The sequence below is a fragment of the Pinus tabuliformis genome, chromosome 6 (assembly GCF_031772625.1).
Source record: "Pinus tabuliformis cultivar Carrire ecotype Pingquan chromosome 6, CPIR1, whole genome shotgun sequence".
Taxonomy (NCBI): Eukaryota; Viridiplantae; Streptophyta; class Pinopsida; order Pinales; family Pinaceae; genus Pinus; species Pinus tabuliformis.
In genome coordinates, this window is record NC_142292.1 from 1082578879 (window position 1) to 1082591855 (window position 12977).

At 37.5% G+C, this 12977-nt stretch overlaps 1 protein-coding gene across 1 annotated transcript; it reads right to left on the reverse strand.

Moving 5' to 3' along the window:
- Nucleotides 1–2996: 2996 nt before the first annotated feature.
- Nucleotides 2997–5261, reverse strand: LOC149262670 (uncharacterized). Its single transcript, XM_089381300.1, has 4 exons — nucleotides 5208–5261; nucleotides 5024–5105; nucleotides 3851–4083; nucleotides 2997–3116 (listed from the first exon to the last, which is right to left on the reverse strand). The coding sequence occupies exons 1-4, from the start codon at nucleotides 5259–5261 to the stop codon at nucleotides 2997–2999; spliced, it is 489 nt and encodes a 162-aa protein (XP_089237426.1).
- Nucleotides 5262–12977: the final 7716 nt, after the last annotated feature.

Below are 12977 nucleotides of genomic sequence, written 5' to 3' on the forward strand. Positions count from 1 at the left end.
GGAGTACAATGTTTTCTTTGTGAATGATGTATGCACCATCATGGATAAAAAACCCAACAAACAATGTATTGTTGAAGTAAAGATGACAAGGAATAGAATGTTCCCTCTCAGAATGAAGGCAGATTTAAAAAATAAAGAAGTAATAGCAGCAGTGACTCAAGAGGCTTTCCAAAGCGAACCAAAAGATGAAAATTGGTTGTGACACTTGAGATTTGGACATCTCAACTTTGGAGGTCTTAACTTGTTGAATAGAAAAGGAATGGTAAGAGGATTGCCATTGATAGAGAAACCAGACAGCCTTTGTGAAGGTTGCATCTTGGGTAAACAACACAGAGAAAGTTTTCCATCTGGAAAAAGCATAAGGGTAAAAGCACCCTTAGATATTGTCCACTCAGATTTATGTGGACCGATGCAAACTCCATCACTTGCAGGCAACCACTATATACTAACATTTATTGATTATTTTACTAGGAAAACTTGGGTTTATTTCCTTAAGAACAAAAGTGAAGTGTTTGAAAGATTTAGAAATTTCAAGGCACTTGTAGAAAACCAAAGCGCGCTGCATATCAAAGTTCTAAGAACTGATAGAGGAGGTGAGTATATCTCCAAAGAATTTCTACATTTTTGTAGAGAAAATGGAATTCATAAGCAGTTTACCACTAGGTACACTCTGCAGCAAAATGGAGTTGCCGAAAGGAAGAATAGGACAATCATGGATATGGCGAGGAGTATGCTAAAGGCAAAGCATTTGCCAAATGATTATTGGGCTAAAGCTATACACTGTGTAGCGTACATTTTGAATAGATGCCCTACAAAAGCAGTCATGAACAGAGTGTCAGAAGAAGCATGGAGTGGGACAAAGCAAGGAGTCACCCACATGAAATTTTTTGGATGTGTGGCTTATGCACACATTCCAGATCAGCTAAGAAAGAAGTTGGACAGCAAAGGGGAGAAATGTATTTTCATTGGATACAATGAGGAATCCAAAACTTATAGGTTGTATAACCCATCCACCAAGAAGCTTATTGTGAGTAGAGATGTTTAGTTCATTGAGGAGGAAGCTTGGGATGGAAGCATAAAGAAAACAGTGAATGTTAAAAACTTTGTCACATAATGAAGATGGTGAGGAGATGGCTGAAATACATCCCCAAACAACAGCACCAACACAAAGGCAGCAAGAGACACCCTTGAGGAGAAATGAAAGTGCTTCTCCAAGCACATCACAAGGAGGAAATTCAAGTGCTTCTTCAAGTACTTGTACACTAAATGAAAGAGGTAAGAAGTTTAGAAATTTAAGTGATATTTATGAACAAGAGGCAGCAAATGAAGGTATGAACTCTTTGCTTGCTTTATATTGTCATGTTGATGACCCTGTTCATTTCAAAGAAGCAATTAAGGATAGGAGATGGATAGAAGCTATGGATGAGGAGATCAACGCTATAGAAATAAACATGACATGGGATTTAGTTGAACTACCAAAAGGAAAAGAATTCATTGGAGTTAAATGGGTCTACAAGAACAAGAGTAATGCTTAAGGAAAAATAGAAAGACATAAGGCAAAACTGGTTGTCAAAGGATATAAGCAGCAGTATGGGAGAGACTATGAGGAAACTTTTGCACCAGTTGCTAGAATGGAAACAGTGAAAGCAGTGTTGTCCATAGCAGCACCAAACAAGTGGAAAGTTTACCAAATGGACATGAAGTCAGCATTCCTAAATGGAGTGTTAAAGGAAGAGGTTTACATTGAACAACCTCTAGGCTATGAAAAGAAAGGCCAAGAGCACAAGGTGTGCAGATTGAAGAAAGCTCTTTATGGGCTGAAGCAAGCACCAAGAGCATGGTACAGTAGGATAGATTCCTATCTACTGGAAAATGGATTTGAAAAGTGTGAGGGAGAACCCACCCTCTACATCAAAGAAAAGGATGGTAAAATACTAATTGTTGTGTTATATGTTGATGATGTTATTTTCAAAAGTAATGATGATTATATTATTGAAAATTTAAAAATAGTCATAAAAGAAGAATTTGAAATGACTGACATGGGTTTGCTGAGATACTTCTTAGGAATAGAAGTAGAACAAAATGGAAATGGGATTTTTATCTCACAAGCAAAATATGTTAATGAAGTGTTGGAAAGATTTGATATGCAAGAGAGCAAAGCAACAATCACTCCCACAGTGATGGGATTAAAACTTAGCAAAGAGGACAACAACAAGGATTTTGTTCCTAGTTTGTACAAGAGCATAGTTGGCAGCCTCATGTATTTGACTGCAACTAGGCCGAATATAATGTATGCTGTTAGTTTAATTTCCAGATTCATGGAGAGGCCAAAAGAAGCACATTGGCAGGCAACAAAAAGGATTCTGAGGTATGTTAAAGGTACTAAAAGGTTTGGCATTTTATATACTACTTCAGAATGTTCAGATTTAATTGGATACACTGATAGTGATTGGGCTGGAAGTGTAGATGATCGGAAAAGCACATCTGGTTATGTTTTTCACATGGGTTCAGGAGCCATTTCATGGGCTTCTAAAAAACAGCCTATTGTAGTGTTGTCTATAGTAGAAGCAGAATATGTGGTAGCTACAACAACAGCGTGTCAAGTAATTTGGATGAGAAGGATGTTAAGCAGTTTATGCTAAGAGAAAACAAAAGGAACTGTGATTTTTTGTGACAATAGTTCAGCTATTGCATTATCCAAGAATGTTGTGTTTTATAAGAGAATGAAACACATTGACACAAAGTTTCATTACATCAGGGAATTGGTAAAAAATGGAGAAATCATCTTAGTACACTGAAGAACTCAGGAACAGGTTGCAGACATTCTGACCAAGCCGTTGGGACAGAAAAGTTTTGAGTTTTTGAGGAAATGTCTGGGTATTCAACTGATAACCCAGCAGTTGAATTAAAGGGGAGTGTTGAAATGATACTTTCAACTGCAGTGTTAATTTCAGAAAACTGCCTGTTTTTCCCTTGCGATGCGATCTAATCGCAGATCAAAAATTGCATCCATGCCCGCTGCCTCCGTCTATTCTCTTGAATTCTTTCGATGCGATGTTGCGATGCAATTCGATCGCCATATCGCAGATCACACTCATATGTGTTAAGCCTCCACCCTGTTTTGCACCGAATGCAATTGCGCGATGCGATCAAATCGCAAATCGCATAATTCAATGGTTGATGTATAGGCATGCTATATATTACGTGACATGAAGTGAATTTTTCATTAACCGTCGGCTTTTTCAGTAAAATAATAAATGAAATTTATTACGGTTGGTAAGTTTTGGTAAAGATTTTAATTTTATAGTTTTTTTTATTTCACGGGAGTTTTTTCTTAGGGCATAAGTAAAAAAAACAATATGTAATGTTGTTTTTGTTGTTGTTCTGTGTATGTAATGTAATGAAAACCCAATACGCATAACAGTGCGAAGAAGATGGGAATAGGGCAGCATGGAATCACAATTTTATTTTTATTGTGGAGAATATGTAAAATGTAAAAATGCAGCAGCGTGAATGAGAAAGAAAAATTACACAACAATGTTGATTTTTTTTTTGTGAGAGACAGAGTGAATTTTTTTTACTGCCTCTGAAGAGTTCCTGGTGAAATCCCTCTGTTAGAGGAAGATCTTATTTTGTAATAATAGTTTTATTAATGAATACAAGTTTCTCTGTGCATGTGTGAAACTCTGTCTTCAGGAAACAAATTTTTAACTGCCTAGGTTAAAACAGAACATCTTTCCTCTGTATATTTGTTTTGGAATTAAACAGAAAATTCCCAACAGAGGGTTGAGAAGCTTTCTCATTAACTACATAATAAACGCTAATACAAGGCACAACAAAAACATCAGACCTCTTGGATTAAATTACAGGTTGCTTTCATCCACCTATTGCTGTAGGACTCATTCCTCTGTAAGCAACCGCTGCTTGAATATCCCAAGCCTCCCAAGCCCTCAAATTGATCCATGGTCTTTCTCTTCTTATCGTTGGCGAATGACCGAATTCGCTGTTTCCTCTTCTTGGGGTTCACCCGCCCTCTCACTGTTACCTTCTTCTGTGCCACATATACCACATAGTTATGCAAATCTGCCCATCATACCACACGCCAACACAGATCAGAGTTCAGAATTAAAATTACAAAATATAATGAGCAGCAAATCACAAAAAGCATATTCATTAATGGAGAACTCAATATACAACTATTCATCATACCACATGCCAACACAGATCAGATTTTAGAATTAGAATTACAAAAAATAATGAGCAGCAAATCAGAAAAAGCATATTCATTAATGGAGGACTCAATATACAATTATTCATTAATGGAATACTAAATATATAGTGACGAGTAAAGATAATTTATGTGATTAGAATTGATTTAAAATTCATTTTTTGATCCATCCCATTGAGATTATAATGGTCTGAGTTTTTAACTGTAATTCATCAATTCATCTTCTGGACAAATGGATGAACATATGGTTCTAAACATCTATAATTTATAAAATGTGATTCATCTTTGTGACAAAAAATAGACAATTGTCCAACCATAAAGTTCACATTTATGATTTGAAACATAGACAATTATCCAACCATAAAATGTGATTCATTTTTAGGTAAATAAAAAAATCGCATTTATGGTTCGAAACATAAACAATTGTCGAACCATAAAGTGTCATTCATCTTTGAGACAAACTGATGAACCACATTTATAAAATGTGATTCATCTTTGAGACAAATTGATAAACCACATTTAACATCTACCATTATAATGTCAATGTGATAGATCCCTAAGATGAATTTCAAAGCAGAGATAATATTCAGGCATACCCAAATGATAGATCCTGAAGATGAATTTCAAAGTACATATAATATTCAGGCATACCCAAATGATAGATCCCGAAGATGAATTTCATAGCAAAGATAATATTTAGGCATACCCAAATGAGCAACCTAAAAAATAATAATTGGTGAACCGTTTCATGGCCAATGGCTAGATTTCTGTAATGTGGTGTAACAATTAACCTACCGTCCATTTCGGAGAGCACTTTGGAAACCCTGTCACGACACTCTAGGCAGTGCATATTAGCATTCAGAACAATCACCTGAACCTGCAATATTGTTATTAATATCATATAATTTAGTTCATACACACAGAGATACTAAGAAATAAGGAATAATGAATGCATTAATGGAGGAAATGGGGAAATTACTCCGGGCATTGTTAAGGCCTTGGCAGAGCATAGCAGCTGAGTTGTTGGAGCCATGATTTGTGTACCTTGACTTGTAATGAAGAGCATTTGCGGCCACTGTTCTTGAATTCATATCGTTCGCCCTGCCTTCTCAGAAAGTATCATGAGTGTTATTATGCATATTCAAGGATGAGAGGACTATATGATCTGTGGACACATTGTGTTTGGAAGCACATTGAAATTGGCGCAGATAAGGTGCACTCGTCCCGCCCTATTTTTCTATAACAAATTTGCCAGTGCCGTGGGAGGAATTTGTTGGTGAAAATAGTTTTAAACCTAAAGAGGAATTTGTTTGTGAAAATGGTTTTAAACCTAAAGAGAAGCTGAAGATTACTGTGGGTCTGAAGCTTCTTTGACAAGTCTCCATAGGATTGAACAAGCTCACTCATGGTGGAACGACACAGGCACACTCTTCGTCCCCAGTGATTCCGCCTTTTCGAGGATGGCCAAGACGGCCAAGCTGGCACCTATTGCCCACAATGTTCTGCTCTACCACGTCGTCAAGCACAAGATCGCGTGGAAATAGATGGAGGCGCTCTCGATCGGCACAACGCTCCAGAATTTCTTGGAGGATCGGTGCCTCTTTCTCTGCGAGACTAGCAGTGGTGGCCTCTGTGTAGCGGTCAAGAACCAGCCCACCGCCAACCGTGCCACCTTGTTCCACCCGAATCTTTACGCCAACGTTGCGCTCTCCATACCAATTCTAGAGTTATTCTATCGACGATAATGGGCATGGTTCACATAGAGGTTTGGGTTTTTTAAGAAAATGAAGGCGCGGTTGGTTTTTCAGAGCAATTTCAAATTTGAATTTTATTAGCCCACACACAACCTCATGTATGCTCCATGCCATAACCTCCAAATGTATGGCATACTGTCAACACAATTTCTAGGATCTATCATGCGCATGGTGGATCATGTGCATCGACATAATCATGTGCATAGTGCATCATGTGGCATCGACATAAGCCATGGTTGATGAATGTGAATACATACCAACACATTCTTTTATTAATCAAAATCTGCTAGCTAGAGAAATGATGCACACTGGTTGACAGCCAAAGCCAATGTCAGAACCCGTCTCTCAAGATTTTCCTTAGATTGTCGTAATGGATCTATAGGGGTGGAAATAGGCGTTGCCATAAGTTATTAATGGTTTTTCTTAACCATTATATTGGAAAAATGTTTTTTTATTGGTTGACAATAAACTAAAAAAATTGGAGGTATGTAGGATGTGTTCATAGTTCATTGCATAGATAGTAGTGAGATGATCTACAACATAGTATGTAGGAGATGTTGTCACATGTCTAGGACAATAATAACAATAAAATCATAAATTAGTGTGTACATATGTCCATGACTAGATTTAAAAAACTAAACCAACATAGATCTATCTTAAGTCTATATCTCTGAAGCACCAAAGATGGATCAAATTTATTAAAGTGTAATTTTTTTAATCTTTTAATATGAAGGAATTAATACATGGCATAAAATTAATGATAAAAAAAATGACCCCTTAATAAATTTGAATTTCGTATGGATTTGGGTTTAAGATGGACATGATAATAATGTGTATACACATCAAATATCTCTCTGTTCTTCCTCTTCTCACGTCACCTATTTTCCTCTTCTCACTTTCTCCTCATTCTCCACTCATGCACCCGTAGCCCCCTTGTGCCCACATCTCTTTGTCTCACATATCCTCCTTCTTCTTACCTCTCTCAACTTTTCCACTCATGTCCATCCACTTTCTCTTTTCATTCACCTCCTCTACCAAGCCCTTAAACATAAGTTATCCTTCTACCCCTCACCTACACCTTCTCCTAAGAGACAACATTTTTCATTCCCCTCTTCCTTACCTTTACCTCCTCACTTATCCTCCAACTTCTGATTCATCCTATCTCTCCCTTCCCATTGGCTCCTCCCTCCTTCCTTCATCCACACCATCCCCCCTCCCCTACCCATTTATCCTTCACCTATTTTCATCTCTTTCCTGTTTTCCCCTCTCACTACACCTCATGATGTCGTCGTAGCCTAGTCTCCCCTATCTACCTCTCTTCTCCCCCATCATGCTTTGCTTCTCATTCCCATTGACATTTCTTTTGTTATCACCTCCTATCCTCACCCTTCTACATATTTTCCCTTTTTTCCTCCATTCCCACCAATCTGCCTCCCTTACCCATCAATCCTTTACCTCTTCTCAAGTCCTTAGTCCATTACATCTCACCTCCCTCTTTCCCTCCCTCACCTCCTCCCCATAAATGACTTATTAAAGGAAACATTTTCCTCTAATTAGGTATATAGGTATTTATAACCATTTTTAGCAGTAGGTATGGGTCTTCATGCCTTATACATGGTTGTGGATGGAAAGAAGAATGCTAGGCACTAAAGGAATCTTCTACCCATCTAGGGCAAATACAAATGTCTCAAACAACCACACATCACCTCTTGAAAGTATCATTATCCTATTATTATCGATGTTACTGCACTATTAGGTGGTTTTGAGAAAGGATATGTCCCAAGGCCTTGGAAATTATAACATCCCTATTTTAATTCCCATAAATTGTATTGCTATTGTGCAAATTTTGTTTAGGTTGGTGAGATAGTTTGTAGAAATTTTGAATAATATGACACTTATTCATAGAGATTATCCTGATTATACACTATTGTGGAATTCATGCATAATACATAACCTCCTCTACGTTTGATCATCAATTTGTAGTTTTCAGAAACAATCGCATGCGCACATTGAAGCATCATTCACACATATCAACACAGTATATCACGGGGAAAGAATACAGCTGAAAACCCCCAACTATCTGTATATTATATTGATTGAGAACATGTAACAATACATAGTACAATACTCCTCACAAGTACTCAGTATTATCTCCACTTGTTACACACAAACTAGCTCAGATCTTAATCAATCACAGGTTCAAATCTCCTCCGCTGCTTGCCTGCCTCCACTACGCAATCCTGCATGAGAATAATGATGAATGGCTAAAACAAACTCATATTTCCTTGGCTGAACCACGCAATCCTCATTGGCATTACTCAATGCATTGATTGTGCAAGATCTCATGCACAACTATAGTCACAACTGATAGCAATCTCAACCTCTAACACCTGTCTCCACTGAACTGTCCATGCACTGAGTTAACTGATGTATTCTTTAGTTGCTTTATGAGTTAATAATTAGTGAATTAAGTAAAAATTAATTCACATCACTCATCAATAGTGTATTTGCAGTTAAACTAAATACAACTAGTTCAACCAAGTCAAACTAAACACAACTCCATCAACTCCTCAATCAACTCCACCAAACTCAACCACATGAGTTCTAACTGAAGTCCACCATGCAATATCTCAACTGACCCATAAGAAAAGCGTATTTCCTTTTTGCAGTTGCATGTGCCACATCCGTAGCTCGAACTGAAGTGCTGCAAGAGGATAAGATAATGTTTATAGTCCAAATATTATTAAGAGCTAATAATATTCAATTGTTCTATTTTTAGCCTGATAGTCTAAAAATAGAAACCGCCCATATGTCTAAAAATAGAAGTCCATCTATTTTTACCAACATGACCAATCATCCACAAATAACATCCTGCAACTCATAGACCATGATCCATATGTCTAAAAATAGACATAGTCTAAAAATAGACTTTGAGCGAAAAATAGCCCGCGGGCCCACTTAGTGAAGGCGACTTCTTTTCGCTAAGCTCCATCATCTTGTTGCATTTTCAACATAGTTTGTTGTGGGTTGGAGAGCATACCTTTACTGATATGGTTGAGGCCAAAACTTGGCATGTAAATTGTACTTTTAATTTATTCATAAACACAAATCATTGGTTATGATACAAGATGGATAGTTATATTCGGGGGATATGATCCAATAAGACAAGGGTCTAAAGTGGGGCCCATGGGAATATTTCCACATTCCTAATAATTCAAGCCTTTTTTATTAATGTTTACCTACTTTGAGTTATCAAAATATTTTTTTGGTACATGTTGGAGGTTGGTGAGGTAATACATATTACTAATTTATGATAAAATGGGCTAATTGTAACCACATTTTTGGAAATTTGAGAGTCAAATAATGCATGAAAGAAAAGAAAGTTTCAGTAGGAAAAAGGGACAGTTTTTTCATCTTGAGAGGAGAGCATGAGGAGAGGTTGGTGATTATAAAGAGAACTAGATATCCAAGGAATGGAAAAAGTAGCTCTATTTGGATGAGTATAGGTTTAGAATCATATTTTTTTCTTGTAAATGAATTTATTGTTGATGAAATAACTCAAGAATATTGAGAAGGCTATTGTGAGCACTTATATGGCAACTCTAAATTCTTGGAGTACCCAACTAATATATTTTCTAGTGGACCATACACCATATCTGTAAAGGAGGGTGTGATATCCTAAGGGACCACATGGAAAAGAAGAGAATACCATTGCTTAGGATGTGTAGGTTATAGGGAACAATAACTGCTGGATTGGAATTTTTGTTTGAGTAAAAAATATGGACATTATGTTGATTATTGTGGATAATGGATAGCCAAAATAGCAAGTCCTCACCGTGGAATCATAGACCCAACTCAAGGGTGCATTGTTATTTAGAGAAATGGAATAAAAATCCTATGCTTGGGAGGAACAACCCTTGTATGTAACTAGCTGGAAACAATTCCCACATCATGTAAGTGTTATGATTATTTTTTTATCTACAAAATTAATGCCACGTATAATTCTTATGCTTTAATGCTACGCTTTTACTCTATATTTGGTGAATTCATGAATGATGTGTAAGCTTAAATAATGTGCATCTATGAGTTAATTTTTTTAGTTAGTTGCACAAGAATTTCTTCTATGCTTCATGCATGCATTTCTTTTAGTGGGAACCAAAATTTTTCACTTTGTTTGGTAATGGATACTTGAAATTTTGTTTTAGAGTATAAGTTTTTGGTAATGGTGCTTAATGTGGGACATGAGGAAATTATAGAATGATCGACCTCTTCTCATCTCCTCCCCATTTGACTGTTTAACCCCAACCCTCATTCCAAACTCTCTTAGTCTAACCTATCTCCCACTCTTGTCCTATCTATTTCATGGTGTCACTTATCTCCCTTCCCTACCCATCCACCCTTTTACTCTCTTATAGCACCAACTCATGCCCACCTCTCCTTGTTTCACCTATATACCACTCTCTATGCCTCTTAATCCTCTCCCATCCATATCCATTAACCTTCATATCCACTCTCCTCCGCTCCCAACCCATTTAAGAACTCCATCCCCTCAACCCCTCATCTCCACTCTCCCTTATTCCAATACATTTTCCCTTTCCCTCTAAGTCACATTTTCCTCCTATCTCCTCTATCATCTCCTTTATCCATCTTTACCCTCCCACTTAGCCCCTTCCTCCTATTGTTCATGCTCATTACTCCCCTCTCCTAACTATCTACCCTTACCATTTTCTCACCTCCTCCTCATTTTCCCCTCTTACCACAACCCTTCATGCCCACCTCCCCTAGTCTCACCTATCTCCATTTTTTCTCCCCCAACATCCTCTACCTACAATGCCTATGCATATTCCTTCTCTTATAGCGTCCAATCCAAAATCTATGATGATTTTTCCCCCTTTCCTTTCTTTCCAACCATTCCCCATATCTTATCAATCATTACTTCACCTATTCTCACCTCCTTATCCCACCACATCCCCCTTCCCCTCTATTCCTCCCTCACCTCCTCCCTCTTTAGTTTTATATGACCTACCCCTTTTCTCCTCCCTCCTATAGTTTATCTAGCCTTCACCTTATATCACCACCTCACCATTTTCAAGCCTTAAACTTTGTACCACCACCTCCCCATTTTCCCCTCTCATCCCATCCCCTCATGCCATTATCCCCTAGTCTCACCTATGTCCTCTTTTATGTCTCTCTCTCACCTGTGCCTCCTCCTTAACTCATCCTCCTTTCATTCATGCCTACCATTGCACCTTCCCTAACCCTCCACCATTCATATCTTCCCACCTCTTCCCCTTTTTCCCTGTCACACCACCCCCTCATGCCCCACCATCCCCTCAAAATTCGATCCCCTCTACCCCTTCACTCTAGTCTCTACTTAGACCCTATTCCCATCAATTCTTAGGCCCCTATATTTGCTTAAAAACTAGCTCCATTTGTTTCTATGCATCTAGAACCATGGATAATGAATGAAAGCACCACACGTTGCCTCTAGAGAGTATCTTTGGCTCATATGAAAGATGATAGTTCCCTCACAATTATTTTATCGTTCGGTATCAGACTCAAGGCCCTAATAAGGTTTGGGGGGTAGTTAAGACTCAGTTGAATTAAGCCTCTCTCTCTATGACCTCGTCGACTTTTTAGCATCCCCAACACTTAACCCCATTGAAATTCTAATTCTAATTAATTAGGGTATTGATCCTTTTAAGAACACCTAAATGTAAATGGGAAAAATACTCAAAATAATTGTAATTATAGTTTAAACACTAGATAATGAAGCAGTGAAGGATTGATATGATATAGAGCATGAGAATTCATGAGGAGGAGGGTAGCAAAAAAAAGAGGATAGCTAACTTTCCTATCCTTCTTGAAATTAATTTTATAACCCATGATGTTTTAGTTCGACTACCCAACATCCAATGAAGTTACGAAAAGGATAGGGAAGGAGGTACCATGCTACCCTAAGCATGGTTGTGTACCCTGTAGCAGGTCTTGTTTGAATCCACAATCTAAGGAGGGACCTTGAAGCTCTCATGTAAAGAAAATTGTCATAAAAATGTAAGGGAAAATGTTCACTAGAGATACAATGTGTGTGAATTATGAACCATCACATGCTATAGAGTGATAATGACTTGTGAACCCACAAATAGTAGTTTAGCGTTTAAATACTAAACTATAGGACTTATGGAAGAGCGACCTGAATAAAGGGAGAAAAACAATCCCTTAGGTCATGACAAGCCTATGAGGGAGTCCATGTTTAAAATATGTTAGCGGTGCAAACTAGGGAGGGATCCATCAAAATGAGTCAATTAGACCAAGAGGAAATCAATTTTTTGGTTGTATTATGTGTGCAAAGAAATGGAGAGAAGGAGATTCATCAAGGTATTCTAGGACGCAATTAAAGCGTTTTCTTATGCTACGCATTCCTTTAATGGGAATATTTTGTTGTGTCATTATCCTAGGTTCAGTTCTTAAGAGGTAGCATTCATGTTTCTTGAACATGACGGAAGGAGAGTGGCCTTCATGCTTACACCACTAGTAGAAAGGGAGATGTTTCTTGTTGTGTAGAACAAATGTGAAACAACCCATAGAAACTACGAAAAACTATGGGCTTGGTGATAGCGATAAGAAAGGAACTAATGAGTTAATATTATGAAGGAGAATGGACTTCATGGATCCACCCTATAATATTGAGTAGAAAATCCTTCATGGCTTCTTCGTGTGGTTGAGGGTGGTTGACTAAAAGAAATCTTGGAGTGAGTAGAGCCTATAGTTGGGTGAAATATGGGTCACATTTCATAAGTTTCAAAAAACATAGGATATTAATCATATAAGTACCCTCATGGACTTCATATTTGTAATGTGAACCATGTTAATAAGAAATAAATGGTCATTTCTAAAATGTATTTTTTTCTGCTTGTTTTCTTAATAGGAAGTATGGTCTATATAATGTGTATTTATGATGTGAAGTCGTAGATCAGGCTAAAATGGATGTATAA